Source organism: Helicoverpa armigera, chromosome 3 (assembly GCF_030705265.1).
Source record: "Helicoverpa armigera isolate CAAS_96S chromosome 3, ASM3070526v1, whole genome shotgun sequence".
Classification (NCBI taxonomy): domain Eukaryota; kingdom Metazoa; phylum Arthropoda; class Insecta; order Lepidoptera; family Noctuidae; genus Helicoverpa; species Helicoverpa armigera.
This window is the reverse complement of record NC_087122.1, coordinates 10,635,440-10,650,875: the sequence shown is the minus strand read 5'-3', so window position 1 is coordinate 10,650,875 and position 15,436 is coordinate 10,635,440. Positions and strand designations below refer to the sequence as shown.

At 34.6% G+C, this 15,436-nt stretch overlaps 2 protein-coding genes across 9 annotated transcripts in view; one reads left to right on the top strand and one right to left on the bottom strand.

Moving 5' to 3' along the window:
• Positions 1–15,436, top strand: part of Kcc (kazachoc) — a 466,160-nt gene that overhangs the window by 191,800 nt on the left and 258,924 nt on the right. The window lies entirely within an intron of this gene.
• LOC110380590 (monocarboxylate transporter 1) lies at positions 512–8,443 on the bottom strand. The gene is made up of 10 exons (XM_064043347.1): positions 8,273–8,443; positions 7,900–8,026; positions 7,248–7,390; positions 6,711–6,813; positions 4,672–4,842; positions 4,185–4,320; positions 3,614–3,767; positions 2,241–2,388; positions 1,697–1,888; positions 512–687 (listed from the first exon to the last, which is right to left on the bottom strand). Exons 1-10 carry the CDS (start codon positions 8,372–8,374, stop codon positions 521–523), a joined length of 1,443 nt encoding a protein of 480 aa, XP_063899417.1. The 5' UTR covers positions 8,375–8,443; the 3' UTR covers positions 512–520.

Sequence of the window (15,436 nt, the reverse complement as noted above, 5' to 3'; positions counted from 1 at the left end):
TGTCATTACATGATAAGAGGAAAATTAGGATTAGGGTTAATAAGGTAAGTTTATGTATTTCCCGCGGTGTTGCCCGCATCTCCTGGGAACTGTTTTTGGCACTGGTATAAAATATAGCCTATGTTATTCAATGATGGTGTAGCTATCCAATAGTGAAAGGATTTTTCGAATCGTTTAAATAGTTTCAGAGCCTTAAGGGTCTGAAACTATTTATTTTTCTATTAAAACAAACAATCAAACAAAAAGTTCCTCTGTGTTATATTAATGCAGATTTGTATATAACATGAACTTTATTTCTTAAATATGCATAGCAATAGTTCAACATTTATCCGGCAAATTTTAATTTTGATACTAATCTCGTTATCATTAGACTTATGTAGATGCAGATAACAGATAGATTAGGTGTTTTGACTACTCATTTCTGTCTAATCATGCTAATCTCTAAGATATGTTTAATTTTGGACCTTATTTATATAAGACTGAGGAAAGTTTGAATAAAAAAAAATGTACATTCATTCATTCATTTATTTAACTTTTTCTGTCTCAAATATTCTCTCCGCTGTAATCTCTTGTGTTTGTTCTTCTTGTAGCACATTTCTATTGACCAGAATAGAACGATGATTGCAAAACAGGACGCGATCAGGTAGAATACTGGACCGTAACTCTCTGACAGGTCTCTGACGGCACCTGGAAAGTTTTTTGTTCCCTTTATTATACGTATTATTAAAACATATTACTCAATAAAAAATATTGAATAATAAGTAGATATGTTTATTGTTTAGTTTATTATTTCAGAAATCTCCGATTAGAAAGATTTTTGGTCTTAGGCCTTTGCCTCGAATTTTGCGGGCAGCGGGGCGGCAGCGGCGGCGGCGCGGGAGCGGCAGGATCTTACGCGTATAGTCAAATGGACCGGCCCTCGAATACAGAGGCGCGGGCGCGGGCAATGAGCGGTGAGCTCCAGTCAAAACGGTGAACGCCCGCGCCGCCGCCGCTGCTGCCGCCCCGCTGCCCGCAAAATTCGAGGCAGAGGCCTTAGAGAGCTTATTTATCGAGTATGGACTATGTATCATGTTGTCAAAATGGTAAAAAACTGTGCTTTATCTAGTCAATATTAAATAACATCTAATGTTATTCGTTTGTGTGGATTGTTCAACGAAGATAAGATTTCATTCGATATTTTCGATGCCTTATCCAGCTTTTGAAATGTTAGATTAAAAGATGCATAGATCCATTGAACTTTTTCAGAAAATAAATAGATGATAAAAATAATCTGGACTGGCAAGTATTATTTTGCTTATTATTTACATCTACTTAGTGTTAATATCAATGGAATAGTTTGCGATTTTTTCTAGAAAAACTAATTCGATTCTGTTACAGAGCTTTTTTTTGATAGTGTTGATTTGGGATTGATTGTTGTATGTATATACTTATTCTAATGACATGTACTATATATAGAACATCATTGTTTTCTGGACCTCATTCATATAATTAGCGACAAGTACATGTACATATGTAGACATTAATCATATTAAATGATTTTTTTATTAGAATAGGGCATACATGAAGCCACACAATATCACGTAATAGAACATAATAATGACTCGTAGTGGAACCAAACCATGAATTTTCCCATAAAATCATGTAGTCTAAGTAAGAAACTTAGAAATTCGTTCCAAAAACGCATACTACTTACAAATAGCCGGTCCCAACACCAAGTTGACTATCCCAGTCAACATCATCAGCATGCCTAAAGCTGAGGTAAACTTCTTAGCAGGGACAGCATCACCTACCACTAGGGGAACTAGAATAGTGACAGCACAGTGCGAAGCCCCCACTAGAGAGATGTAGATCATTATAGCTATGTAGCTCTTAGACCAGAGCATTCCTGGAATGGAAAAAATGAGCTCTTCAAAATATGTTGAGGCTTTTGAGATGGCGTTAGATAGAAAGGTATGGAAGAAGAAGTTTTTTTTATGGAGAGAAGGCTTCAAAACAATCATGTCATTTTGGGTGGCAAAAATGGGGGTATCCTAGTTTTACCTACAGACTTACACCTTAGCCGTTTGAGATCACGAAAACTCTTTTTCAAGTTGTACCTTTTGTCAACTTTTAATGAAATTGAAGTACTCGTATCGTTTATCTGTCAAATTAATATCAACCTTAGATCTTGTGTAATGAAGTCCAAATTAAATTAAGGATGACTGGAAGACCATCGAGTCTCTCTCAGCATAACTTACCAAGCCTAGACACTAAGCCCAAAGTGACTCCAAGTACATAAAGCTCCTGGCTGCCGAACTTGTGTAGCCAATTACTTAGTACGAAGAACAGCAACCGCATAACCAAGTCTCCAATGTTATACAGCGTGTTGGCTAAAGCTATGTTATCCTGCAAAAATTAAGTTTAAAAAAATTAGGTCATGAGAGCCAGAAAAGCCACCTGTTGATAATAAATTTGTATTATAGAGGAACAACAACTAGTCAGATCTTCATCATCATCCCTCTGCCTTTATCCGAATTTTATTTGGAGTCGGCGCAGGACTTTTTCTACTTCCAAACATAGATGTGAAAAAGCTAAGAAAAAGTTGGTTAGGCTACTGTGGTTACGTAGCCCATTGTAGAATAACATACCTTATCTCCTGTGCGTCTTGAGAGACTTCTACATTTGTAGCATACCTACATAGTCTATGGTGTTTATGTGCACTAGCAATGCAGGATGTAGGTATTTGTACTAAACGTGCAGAATTCATTTATGTACAAATCATATTCACAACCTGTTTCTAATTCTGAGCCTAATTTTATAAATAAATTGCTGAAGCTAATTAATTCGAGAAAAGCTCTCACGCTTAAAATACTTTAGAATAATTTGATTAGCATTGTGTTTTTGGAGCACACCTGTATTTTATTAAAACAAGTATTTATTAATTAATATGACTTTTATGAATAATGTCGAACAGAGCCACCAAATTCGAGATCTTTCTTCTGACGTTATATCATCTGGCCAAATCAGGATTATTAGGTATAATAGATTTTGTTACAGATAACTAAATATAAATTCGTCTGAGTCTGGTACAGATAAGAAACTTGATTTAACCGGAGATAACAGTTTTGAATAGATAAATTCCCATTTAAATTTCAAATGGTTGTAAAAAAACTTGTAACATTGATTATAAAATAAAATGAAGATTAAAAAAATAAAAACAAACAGAACACAGTTTTATGTCATACATGAATTTTCTAGACTTTTTGTTGTTGTTAGTACATAATGTATGAAAATTACGTTAAGTCGTTGACCTTTTAATAACGGAATATTATTTCTTCATCATCAGCTTTTCATTCAGAGAAGGAATGAGTGTTAATCACCACGATTGCTCAAAGCTAATTGGGGGTTTGCAGTTCAGATTTCCTCAAGATGTTTTATCTTTACCTAATCATAGTCCAAAATATTATCTAGAAAATACAATAAACAAATATGCCCACCATACTTAGTCTGTATTTAGACGTGGATTACCATAAAATGCTATGCATAAATTCGGGTCTTTACACATTTCATCAGTACATGACACGTTTAAGTAATCCGTCTGGTACACTCCTAGATAAAGTCTATAACTCACTTTCATCCATCCAGCAGTTTTCAAAGCTTGTGATAGTATTGAAGAGTAAGTAGTATCAGCGAACAGAGCCAGTGCAGGGCCGGCGCAAACGCAGGACAGTAGAAATCCTTCATACAGCGACTTGTCTACCAGTAAATTGATTATTTTTCTGAAACTAAACGAACATAACAATAATACATAAATACAAATGAATCGAGAATCATCCTTTATGGAATGTTGGTTAAAAATTTTACTGTCACTACTTTATTGTGCTATTTTTAATTTTAAGAATGCTTTTGTTTTCTTCTTCTCTTGAATGTGCTGTAGGCCGTCTACGTTTTGCTTTTTTTACATTTACAATACATCTCATCTCATATTAGCTAATTGCCCTCCACTGCTGAATGTAGGCCTCCCTCAACGAAAACCAACCATCCCGATCATGGACAGCAAAAAAATTATATAGTTCTAGTTTTGACCAGTAAGCTTCTTAACAATATTGTCAATATCGTGTCTTATCTTGCTATCATTTTTGGATAAGTTCTTCCTACTTAAATATATTTCACTATAAACAAAATCCAGTGTCAAAACATACTTGATTCCAGTATCATCGTTCTCAGCTAAGTACAATTTGTCATTAACATTCAAAATATTGCCATCTGCGTTTGTCAGTTTTATAATTGGAATAGCGCTCAGATCTTCGCTCTGTTGCTTCTCCGGCAAAAACTTTTCTGAAACAGGAATTTTTAATTTTAATTTCTTAATTAAGTATGGCTTCGAGAAATGCGAGTGGACTTGTCACTGATAATTAAAAGTGGTGATGACTTTTTTGAAAAGAAAGAACACAGGAAAAGTTAAATACAATAGGAAACAAAAAATATAAACCAATAAAGGTGTGCCAAATAGGTCCATCTTAGAATTATACCACATATATATTTGAAATTGATATTAAAGTCTATAATATAATTTAGAAACAGCTTTGATCGTTTTTAATTATTTTTGGTAAATTTCTTCTAAATCTAATTTCTGCTCGTTGCCTTTGACTTTGCTTACGATAATTTGTTTCTAAGAAAGTAACTTACCATTACTACAATCAATTTCAACTTTCTTCATGTGCCACTTAGCCGGGTGCATTAAAGTCACAGCTATGAAATTGTGTAAAGTCAGGCCAGACAGCAATATCATAGTATCACGGAACCCATACCTATCCAACGACCATTTTATTAATAATGGTGCCATCATTGATGAGATTGCTGAAAAAGATTATAAAAATATATTACAAACATACCTAGGTACTTAAAATTTAATGAAAATTATTTGTTTGTTTATAAACAATCATTATCTGTTATTGAAAAATCTTTATGATACCACTTTATATTGTTTAATTTCAGCGAGCTCTATATAAAATTTGGGCATAGTACAAGTCTTCTGGAAAATCCAGAATCGTGTACACACTCAAGTATCGAATTCGTATCTCCCAAAATATAAAATAAATAGTGCGGATAACGGTATTTTTATAAGAACACAGCCACATATAAATAGCTAAATCATTCTGCTATATTACCTACACAAAACCAGTCTCATGAGGACAAAACATTAATCAAAGCAAAGTATATGGCTAGCCGCAAATGTTTCGCAAACCTAAACGATTCCAGCTAGACATTTCATCTAGACCGAAAGATAAATGAAACAGGACAATACCGCAAATGTTCTTTTATTTTATTACAAGCTATCCTCCGCGTAGTTATACCCACGTCCTAAGGGAACTTCAAGCATGTTGATAAAAAGTAGCCTTAACTTTTTCTCTGGCTTAATACTGTGTCACTTACACATTATCTTCTGCCGAGCCTTTTCCCAACTACATATGTTAGGGTTGGTTTCCAGTCTAACCGGATGCACAAGGAGCGACTGCCCGTCTGTTCTCCTCAACCCAATTAACCATGCAACCGCTTTAGGTAAGACTGTCAGAATTACTGGCTTCTGACCACCCGTAGCGACTGTCCAAGATGTTTAAATGACAGACGTATCGTAGTAAAATATTTGCAACATACTGTATTTCAAAACGCGAGTTAAATAATAACTCCATCCATTTCAATTCTACAACCATACGATAAATCATAAATAACGTACCTACACTAGAGATCTCAATAATATTACGTCTCAGGATCAATTTAAGACGTGATGCAGTAAAGCGTACATAACATTCAATACGGGGACACGGTTGAATGGGTGCCGTTCACATTTCCAATAAATAACAATGTAAGCTCGGAAATATTGTAATTTTATTATGTACCGATTTATTGTCGCTTCGATGCGTTTTAGGAGAATTGTAGAGTAACTTGGAATATAATTTATTGGGGTGTAATTACTTTTCTAAGTTTATTCTGTGTTTTTACTTCGTCAATATGGTGTTTACATATTTCAGGCTATTTCAGGAATGAAATTCCCAATAAGATTTAATTTGTTCATCATTTTGTGATCCCTTTTTCTGCCTATGTATGAAATATTTTGTGTGATAACATTGTAAACAGAATCATATTGATTTATTTAAGAAACATGTTAAACCAGATGTTATTATTCATTTCATGATAAAGTTAACTGTAAAAAGTCGCTATGTGAAAAGCTTCCTTTTTGACCCATAACAAAACCACAATATTTACTTAAAATATCCTCATACAAAGCAAATAAAGTGTACGTACATAACATAGGAATTTTGATAAATGACATGACAAACAGTTTGGATGGAGCTCGGTAGTGACATCAACTGACAGAGTGCTTTGTTGTTCAGATAGCAAACATTGGACTTTTTAGATTTTTGAATAGCTTATTGTTTTTATAGATGGATAAGAGCTTTAGTTTTGTTATGCAAGTTTATAGGTGCCTATTAATAGATATGTATAAACAAAAGCAATCTATTTACTTTTTCTAGATGCAAGAATGAAGTTGCTTTTTTCTCAACATTAATTTAATAATACTTTTTTATTTAGTGGAAAGTCCTTCAAAGTTAATAAAGATTGCATGCATGATTATAAGTTTTCTCAAAATCTCTATTCATTATTGCCTTACTATCATTATTGCCCTTCGCACAAATTAAATGAATAAAAGCTCAATTTGAACTCACCGACAACGCTTTGAATTAAGCTAATGATCATGAGTGGTCTCTTCACGAAGTAATCATTCAAAATACTGCAGGATAAGTTATACATGAAACCCAGTCCGAGACCCTGAAATCAATACAGGAAATTATAAATAATAAATAACATTCATGAATAAATAATGTTATTTACTCAAAGTATTGAAGAATAAAATATTATTCTGTGCAGTGTATAAAGCAGGTGAGTTCTAGGATTTGTAATAGTGATATATCGTGTAGTCGTTATCCGCAATGATATACGTTCATGCCATATATTGCTAGTAAAAATCATTCAGACGCATAAACTTTGTTATCTATAAAACAAACTTTACAGTAGATTCTTTTTCAAGTAGGTATTTCTCTAAGATTTGATTTGAAAATAAGGTATTCATCTGCCTTGCCTTTTCCCAAATACGCTAGGGTCTTCTCTACTTTCAGTTTAACCAGATGTAGCTAAGTACCAATGTTTACATGGAGCGACTGCCTATCTTAATCTAAATACTTGGGCAACACGCTTAGATATACCTGTAAAATTCCATAGCAAATGTGAAAAGTGAAGACAGATTTCACAAATATAATGCAAACAACTCCAGTATTAAATATCAGTACAGCCACCAGCGTTAGCATTCGATGACTCATCAAGGAAAGCAATGGATTTGTCAGGAAACCTGGAAATGTTGATAGCAATAAATTAGTTTTCACTCGTCAGAACCAAAGGTATAAATATGAACAATTAAAGAAATAATGCAATTACAAGAACCTATTTGCCCCGGTTTCGCCCGCGTACACGCGTAGCCTTTTTCAGGGTACCACCGACCATCTGTCATAATACGTTGAAATAAAAAAACCATTGTCTGTAAAGTCGTTTTACTGACGATAGTTGAACGTGACAACGTGAGTAGCTGCCGATTGTGCCTCTTTGTCGCTCGCTGCGTGCTCTCGCTTGCACTTCAAGCCTTAAACGGAACGCCTCAGAGCGAGGTAACGCCTCAGAGCAAGGTAACGCCTCAGAGCGAGGTAACGCCGCATGAGTCATGTTTTTTCGTGCGTGCAGCCGGCTCCATCGATTTATAAGACGTTGTCACGTCAATAACAAACATCCATATACCCAAATTAACTTTCTGCGTTTATAATACATATTAGTGGGATAATAAAGCATAAAAAGTTATATGCTTACCTGCAAGTGCAGTACATGTGACGGCTACACTGGGTATCAATGATACATCATGCGAGCTTCTGCCGATGTCTCGAAGAAATTCTTTGAACAACAGGCCGTAGCTTGACACAAATGCAGTTGAAGTTGACTGGAAAGTATAGATGATAATTGTTAAAAATTCACTTTACAATTCACACCAAACACGGGGCAGCGTAAATTATTCCATACCGCAACAAAATTCGTTCTTCACAGAATCGTCTCAAAACCGTCAGAAGAATGAAAATTATGAGTAGGCGCTTATAGTTTCGCATTTCAGAATCGAATGCTTCAATGCACAATTTCGACCAACATGTATTAGGTAAAAACCGTAGAACTTTTGAAAAAAAAAACTTACACTTAGAATAATCACAGCAAAAGCTATCATATAACCCCAACCGCCATCAGGAGGAACATTTTTATATTTTTTGTTCACATTATTATCATCTTTAACATTCATGTTAAACACTAGCACTCAGCAATAATATTCTCTTAATGAATAAAACAATTACATGTTTTATCTCAAGTCAACACTCTTCTATATTAATTTTATTGCTAAGGATCTAAAATGATAACAAGACAAATACAATTATATTATTGCGATCATTCTGATGAAGGCTGAGGTTTCCAAGATCTTTGTGGCAGATTTTCTGTTTTATCCACGTAACTAGACTTTTCCCGTGGATACACCCGTTTTACGTAGAAACTTCTACCTTTACCGGGATAAAATATAGCCTTTGTTACTCGGGAAGAGTGTAGCTTTCTAATAGTGAAAGAATTATTCAAATCGGTTCGGTGGTTTCGGAGCCTTTACAAACAAATAAACAAACAAAATGATTTATTTTAAGGTACATTATCATGATCATTCCACTCGAAAAGGTAATGCCACCATATCTAAGTATTGTTTACACATAACAAAGCATTATCTACCACAAATCCCATACATTTAAATTCAACCATTATCCATCGCAATATATCTTCGGGAACACATACGAGAGTCTACCTGATTACGGACTACACTATAAAAGTCGACGATAAGGCGTCCATAACTCAATGGAGACAGAAGGTAATCTACTCGACTTAGGCCGTAAATATACAGGCCTTGGTCGCGTAAATTACGAGTACATTTCGTTCCCTTGCCTCACCTCCAGGTGTTTTTTAAAGTCTCCAATTATGTTTTAGATTAGTAATTTGTCCGTGAGTTCTTTAGCAAATGCGTTGTGGTAGATTAGCAGGAGATTGCTATGTAACTTTAGTAAGATTTTATCTGTTTCTATTATGACAAATCAAGGTAGCTTATTTAGTAAACCGTCGTCTTTTCAGCTGAAAGACGTCCTCTGTTGGTCAATTCCTGCCCCAAGTTCTTTACTTTGCCCAATCTTCAGCAACCCGCATCCACTGCTTCCCGGCCACCTTGGCGAGATTATTCATCCAACTAGTCAGTCATAAAACAAATTATGTAAAACAAATCCAATTATTTTAAGTATGTTAAGCCCAAAAATGCACCAGATAACACGTTTAATTGAAGATTTCCTGATCGTAAACCAAATATTAACACAGCATAAAGATAGCTTAATACCAGGAAGGTTACAGACATTTGGATTGACGTTCAGTGAGATTTTCGCTCACTATGGATCGTGTAACTTTCAATGCTCGACATGAGTGATGTGGCGCAGGGCCGCATTTGAATGGAAAATATTTTGATCAGTTTTTATTAAAAGTCATAATATGCAGTTATACACTTATATAACTTGTATTAATGTTAATATATATGTAGATTTAGTTTATTTTAAAATGTAATGTATAGATTTTGAGGTAAATAATTTATTTACTACTATTTGAAATGAAAATGAAAATAATTGGGTCGCATTGTCAATTTTGTAAATGTTTAATTTTGTTAATTAAGTAGTTTATATACAAAATATTCCACTCCCCCCCACTCCTATAAATAATAATAAATAAAAATTATTTAATTCAGGTACATAACCCATATAATATAGACCAAACTGTCGGCCGATGGTTGGTTGACATTTTAAAGATAATCCTGAATTCCACTATCAGCTAGGAACAAGTAAAAATACGGTACGTAATACTTTTAGTACAAAGCAAACGATCTCTTAATTTTAATACATTGTTATCCATCAATTCGTACCTGTATTTACGGTCGACGTATTTTTTCTTCCATCAGCCATTGATTGGCAGTCGAACCGTCCCACCCTGTGCGTTGCAATTTCCACTCAGCAAGATTGACTTTCACATTGAGGTACAATAGAAAATGTTTCAATGTATTTACATCTTCTTTTTTTAGCTACCTACCTATAATGGGTTATGTTTAGGAGATAGCAAATACTAACTTGCGCTATTGCAGATTACTACAAAATTACTACTTCGCGCATGTGTAATTTTAGGGTTCCGTACCTCGAAAAGAAAAAACGGAACCCTTATAGGATCACTTTGTTGTCCGTCTGTCTGTCTGTCTGTCTGTCTGTCAAGACCCTTTATCTTAAGAACGCGTGGACGTATCAAGCTGAAATTGAAATACATGAAATACTCGAGTCTATTGCCCCTTTAAGCTGTGAAAATATCAAACTTCTAAGCCAAGCCAATCGAAAGATACAACCGATTATGTCGATATTTTCAATAAATTTTCGACACTCGCAAAGGAATCAAAACCTACGGGGTACTTCCCGTAAACTCAGAATCTTGAAATTTGGCACGAAGCATTGTCATATAATGCAAATATAGGAAAAATTGCGAAAATCAAATTTTTTAGTTAAATAATATTAATAAAATATTTTAATAAAATGAAACTTACAACCTTATTTCTCACGAATGAATAAAGGTACCAAATTGAAATTTATACCAAATACCTAGGTCTATTGTCCCTTTAAGCAATGAAAAAATCAAACTTCTAAGTTAAAGCGATCAAAAGATACAGCAGTTTTACCGACACCCTAGACGAATTTCCGTCACACGCTAGGGAATCAAAACCTACAAGGTACTTCCCGTGAACTCAGAAACTTGAAATTCGGCACGAAGCAACGTTATATAGTACAGATAAAGGAAAAATTGTGAAAATGATAAATTTGAAGTTACATAAAATATTAAAATATTATTTTTGCTTACATGACATAAAATATTTTTTAATGATTATAAACTTACTACCTACCCTTTTCCACATGAACGCGTAGAGATATTAAAGTTATGAATAAAAAGTGAAATTCATATCAAACAATTCTTAAATATAATTGCCTCTAAACTGTGAAAAATTTTAAATCATTCAAAGGTCATTGGGCACCTTAGTATGGAAACCATACCCACGGCGGACACGAACGAAATATAGTACAGTATAATGATATAAGGGTCTGATTTACTATGGCATTACATGTGAACCATGGGAATCTAGAGCAAATCAGGTGTAAACATTAAATATTTTCCTCATTTCAATGGGGAATTTAAACGACCACGTTTGACGGATTTGAGAAATCATTTCTTTGTAGTGAAAGAGTATACTCACCGTTTATTTCCATTGTCATCAGGTCAGGATCTGATGATGGAAATCCTGAGAAATCGAGGGCAACTATCAGAAATTGTAGGCATGTATAGGATTAAAACTTGATTCTCAGATGTATGTCTGGTGATACTATCAAACAGTGAAGGTTTAGAGCTTACCTGATGATGGAGACGTGAGAAAGTCGAGAGAACTCCTTAACGGTATGTTTTAGTTACGACGTGTTTGGGCTTATATGTATCATTCGTATTGACGAAAACTTTTCACAAAAGTTAAAAATAAAATCTTTTTACAAAAAATAATACAACTTCTAAAAACAACAAGAAAACTGTTTATAAGCATCGGTCTAGATCTCGGTGGTAAATATAGATGCATCCTCTAGACACCGACTTCTAGACCGATGCACCTAACATCTTTTTAATTTCTTTCTTGCTTTTGTTTTCTTGTTGCTTTTTTATATGTTTGAAGTTGGATTTGTTTGTAAAATGCTACAAAATAAAATAAAGCCGACTTTATAAAACAAAGAAAGGGACAGAATTACACTTTTGTCAAGGCTCTAGAAACGTAAAGCCAGCAGCCCCGAATCCTACTCTCTAGAAGTCGTGGTTACAATTCGACAGCTACAAGCCGTCAGGCGGTTTCGAAAAAAACCTGAAACTTTGGCTCGTTAGGTGATTAATCCCTCAAAAATAAAAGATCTAATTACTGCAATGGCTGCTTTAACCCAAGTTAGTAGTGAATTCTCATCACCTAAAATAAAATAAGCTCCAACACAAGGTTACGTTATAAATTGTAAAGGAGTTCCCATAACTATATCTGATCTTTGCTATCGATCACACAATGGCAGTCAAACCTATCTATGTGGAAAGTCTTCGCCAATACGAATAAAATAAGCCCAAGCACGTGGTAGTTGCAACATACCGTTCAGGAGTTCCCTCGACTCTCTGTGGTCTCCATAATCAAATCAGCTCCAAACCTTCACCGTTTACCAGTACCCTCAAAAATACACTCACATGTCTGGTTATGACTCGATGCGTGCCAACAATATTCAAGAGTTGACCTCGATTTCTCAGGGTTTCCAGATTCTCATCAGATCCTGGTCATCCGAATTGGCATCTTCCTTCTTTATGAAAAGTCTTTAACAATAAAAACTAGCATTGCAACCTGTACAATCCTCTGAAACTGCTTGTCTTTTATATTTTTCAAACGATCCTGGACATTCGTCTCCATGGAATTTTAATAAAATATTTATATTCAAAAAACGTCATACCATTCTCCACGATTTAAAACTACTTTGATTCATGTCCGTCACTTTTTACAAAGCGGGTCAGATATGCCCAATGACCTTTAAGACATAATTAGTTATTTTCAATCAAATTTCTGAATGATGACTATAAAATGTTTTATATAAATAACTTTAATAAATTAACTTTTACAAGGTACTGGCCTACTATTTTAGTTATATTATAAAATAAAAAATATTAACTATTTTGAATCTCACGAAATTACCATAACTATGATTGTTCTAAACTGAACGGTTGGCGCGAGACTCACTTTTTATCTGTACAGGATTTGTACGGAACCCTCGGTGCGCGAGTCCGACTCGCACTTGGCCGGTTTATTTCAAATTGGACGAGTAAATTTCTGAGATTAGCTCATTCAAACAAACACCTAAGATCCTCAAGAGCTTTACAGTATTAGGTAGAGATAAGATTGTATTTTTCACTTAAGTATGTACTTTGTTACAATTAAGTATATGAAAGCATCTTGAAAACCCACAAAATGAATTTGCCATGACTCTGGAGTCGAACTCAAAACCCTGTGCAAGTGTGCATGGCAGTCATGAACATTGTCAAACTTAACTTTCCTTTATATGATCTTTTTTTTTTCTTTATTTGTAGAAATCAAAAGCATATCGTGAAAATTACTTCAATGTTGCTGCAATCCGCTGTTGTTTTGTTAAAGTATTTTCCTTTGAAAGTGTTTCCGAAGCAAAAGTTCCAGAGTTGTAAACTTGCAAAGTTTCTTCACACATCCATGAACTGAATACTACTGAAATAGCTTACCTTGCGTTTATTCATCGATAAAATGGAGTTTTCGACCACATACCTAGATTTCGCACAGAATGGAATAAATTGATTTGATTTTTTATTATTTTATTTAAGTCATCTAAGGCCCATATAAAATACAATAAATAGTAGTGTAACATTAAATCATACACTAATACATATTTGAAATAGACAACTTAATTAACAACAAAACCCAATAAGATCTATGAACTAGGAAAAAAATGTGTCTGAAATATAAATTGAAACTCCAGAAAAGATAATTGCTTGTTTATATAAATATACGTTTTAAAAACAATGAAAATATTTTCTTTCAACTGTAAACAAAGAAATAAACATTTCCTACTTAGTATTTACAAAACTCAAACTAAACCATAAATCAAACAAAAAATAACTTCTAACTTTTAAACGAAACAAAGTTCCGTACAATTTACGATTCTTTTCACAAAGTTTGACGTACTTACATTACTTGTGTACTTTGCGAGCAGTGTAGGGTTAAAAGGCGCGGCTGAATGGATCAATAGGGCGCGGCGATCGTGGAGGGTTACCGATGCAGCGAATATTTACTGTCCACGGAGTAAGCAAAGAGCAAAGATGCGATAACATAGGTAGACCAGTCACCTTCTGGGTCAAATACGTACGGTGGGTATGACCAAAACGATCAGCTACGAGTGAACTATCGCTGAAAACCAGCGCTGGGACTGTCTCGTTTCAAGTAGCAGCATTATGCTGAGCGAGGGCCGTATTAATTGCGCATTTATTGACGTATATTTTCCCCTTCATTTTTTTTTAAATTATGTTTATGTTGTCCATGTGTATATGCGTTTTTACATGCGCGATAAAACGTACTTTCTTTCTAAGTAACGAATTATTCGTGTACTTTGGGATATCTTTCAACAATTTTGGTGTTACAAAGAAGGCGGAAACAGTAACGTTCCTTAGCACACTCGCATTTTGGCGTGCTACTTTCTTAGGAGATTTTCCGTTATGATACCTCCGCTAGTAATTTTGTTCTCCGTGCCACTGTCCAATGCAAATAAGGCGTGTTTAGGGATAGCTGTAGTGAATTGCACTGTTTGAGTAAACTTGGGACATATTTGTGTGTGAGCATTGGTGCGGTGCCAATGAACTGTCGATTTATGGTGTTGGTTTGTATGACGTGTTGTGTGTCGTAAGAAGGTTTAAATTTAAATATGATAGATTCGTCGTGATCGTGACAGCTAGAAGACGCTCGCTGTTTGATAGAGGCATCCCCTAAGTTAGGGGGATTGGTCATACTCATTGCACTGGGCATAAATGTGCGTTTGACAGTATATTAGAATATCTGTTCATTAAAAGAAATATAAACAAAACATTTATTTTATTATGCGTTCGCCTAGTGCTAGTGGTAGATAAAATATAACTGTGTTTACAGTCCAAAAGTCATATTCTATTCGATTACTTTGAAAGAGCATCATTCCTACAGGATATCAGACACTGAAAAAATCGCCAACCCATTAATAAAAACCAAAACTAAACCCCTCCAATCAAATTCTGTGAAACAAATGCTTTAAAAGTTAAAAAAAAAACGCTCTCTGTGTTCGCCTGTCAAAGCTATAGACAGATGGCTGTCGGAGCTACGCTGCTCATTCATCTAACTCGCTTTAAAATACTCCGTGTTCATCCATCACTGACTTTATTGTAAAAAACTAATCCACTAGAAGCTAGTCTTTTAAACGGCTATTAAGCTGTTTAAGAGATTGCTTGGGGTAGTGCAGTAAATCATACTGCAGCTTGAGTTTATTGTATAAGTGTCAAAACTATTATAGGGACCTACTATCACCATGTTTTGTGGGTAAGATGTGTTGCAAATGAGCTTTCGTGTGCAAGATCAAAACAAGTTTTCGATTTCGGGAAGTCGTTTTTCTTTGTATCATTGAGAAGGTTATCAACCTGATTTTTTTTA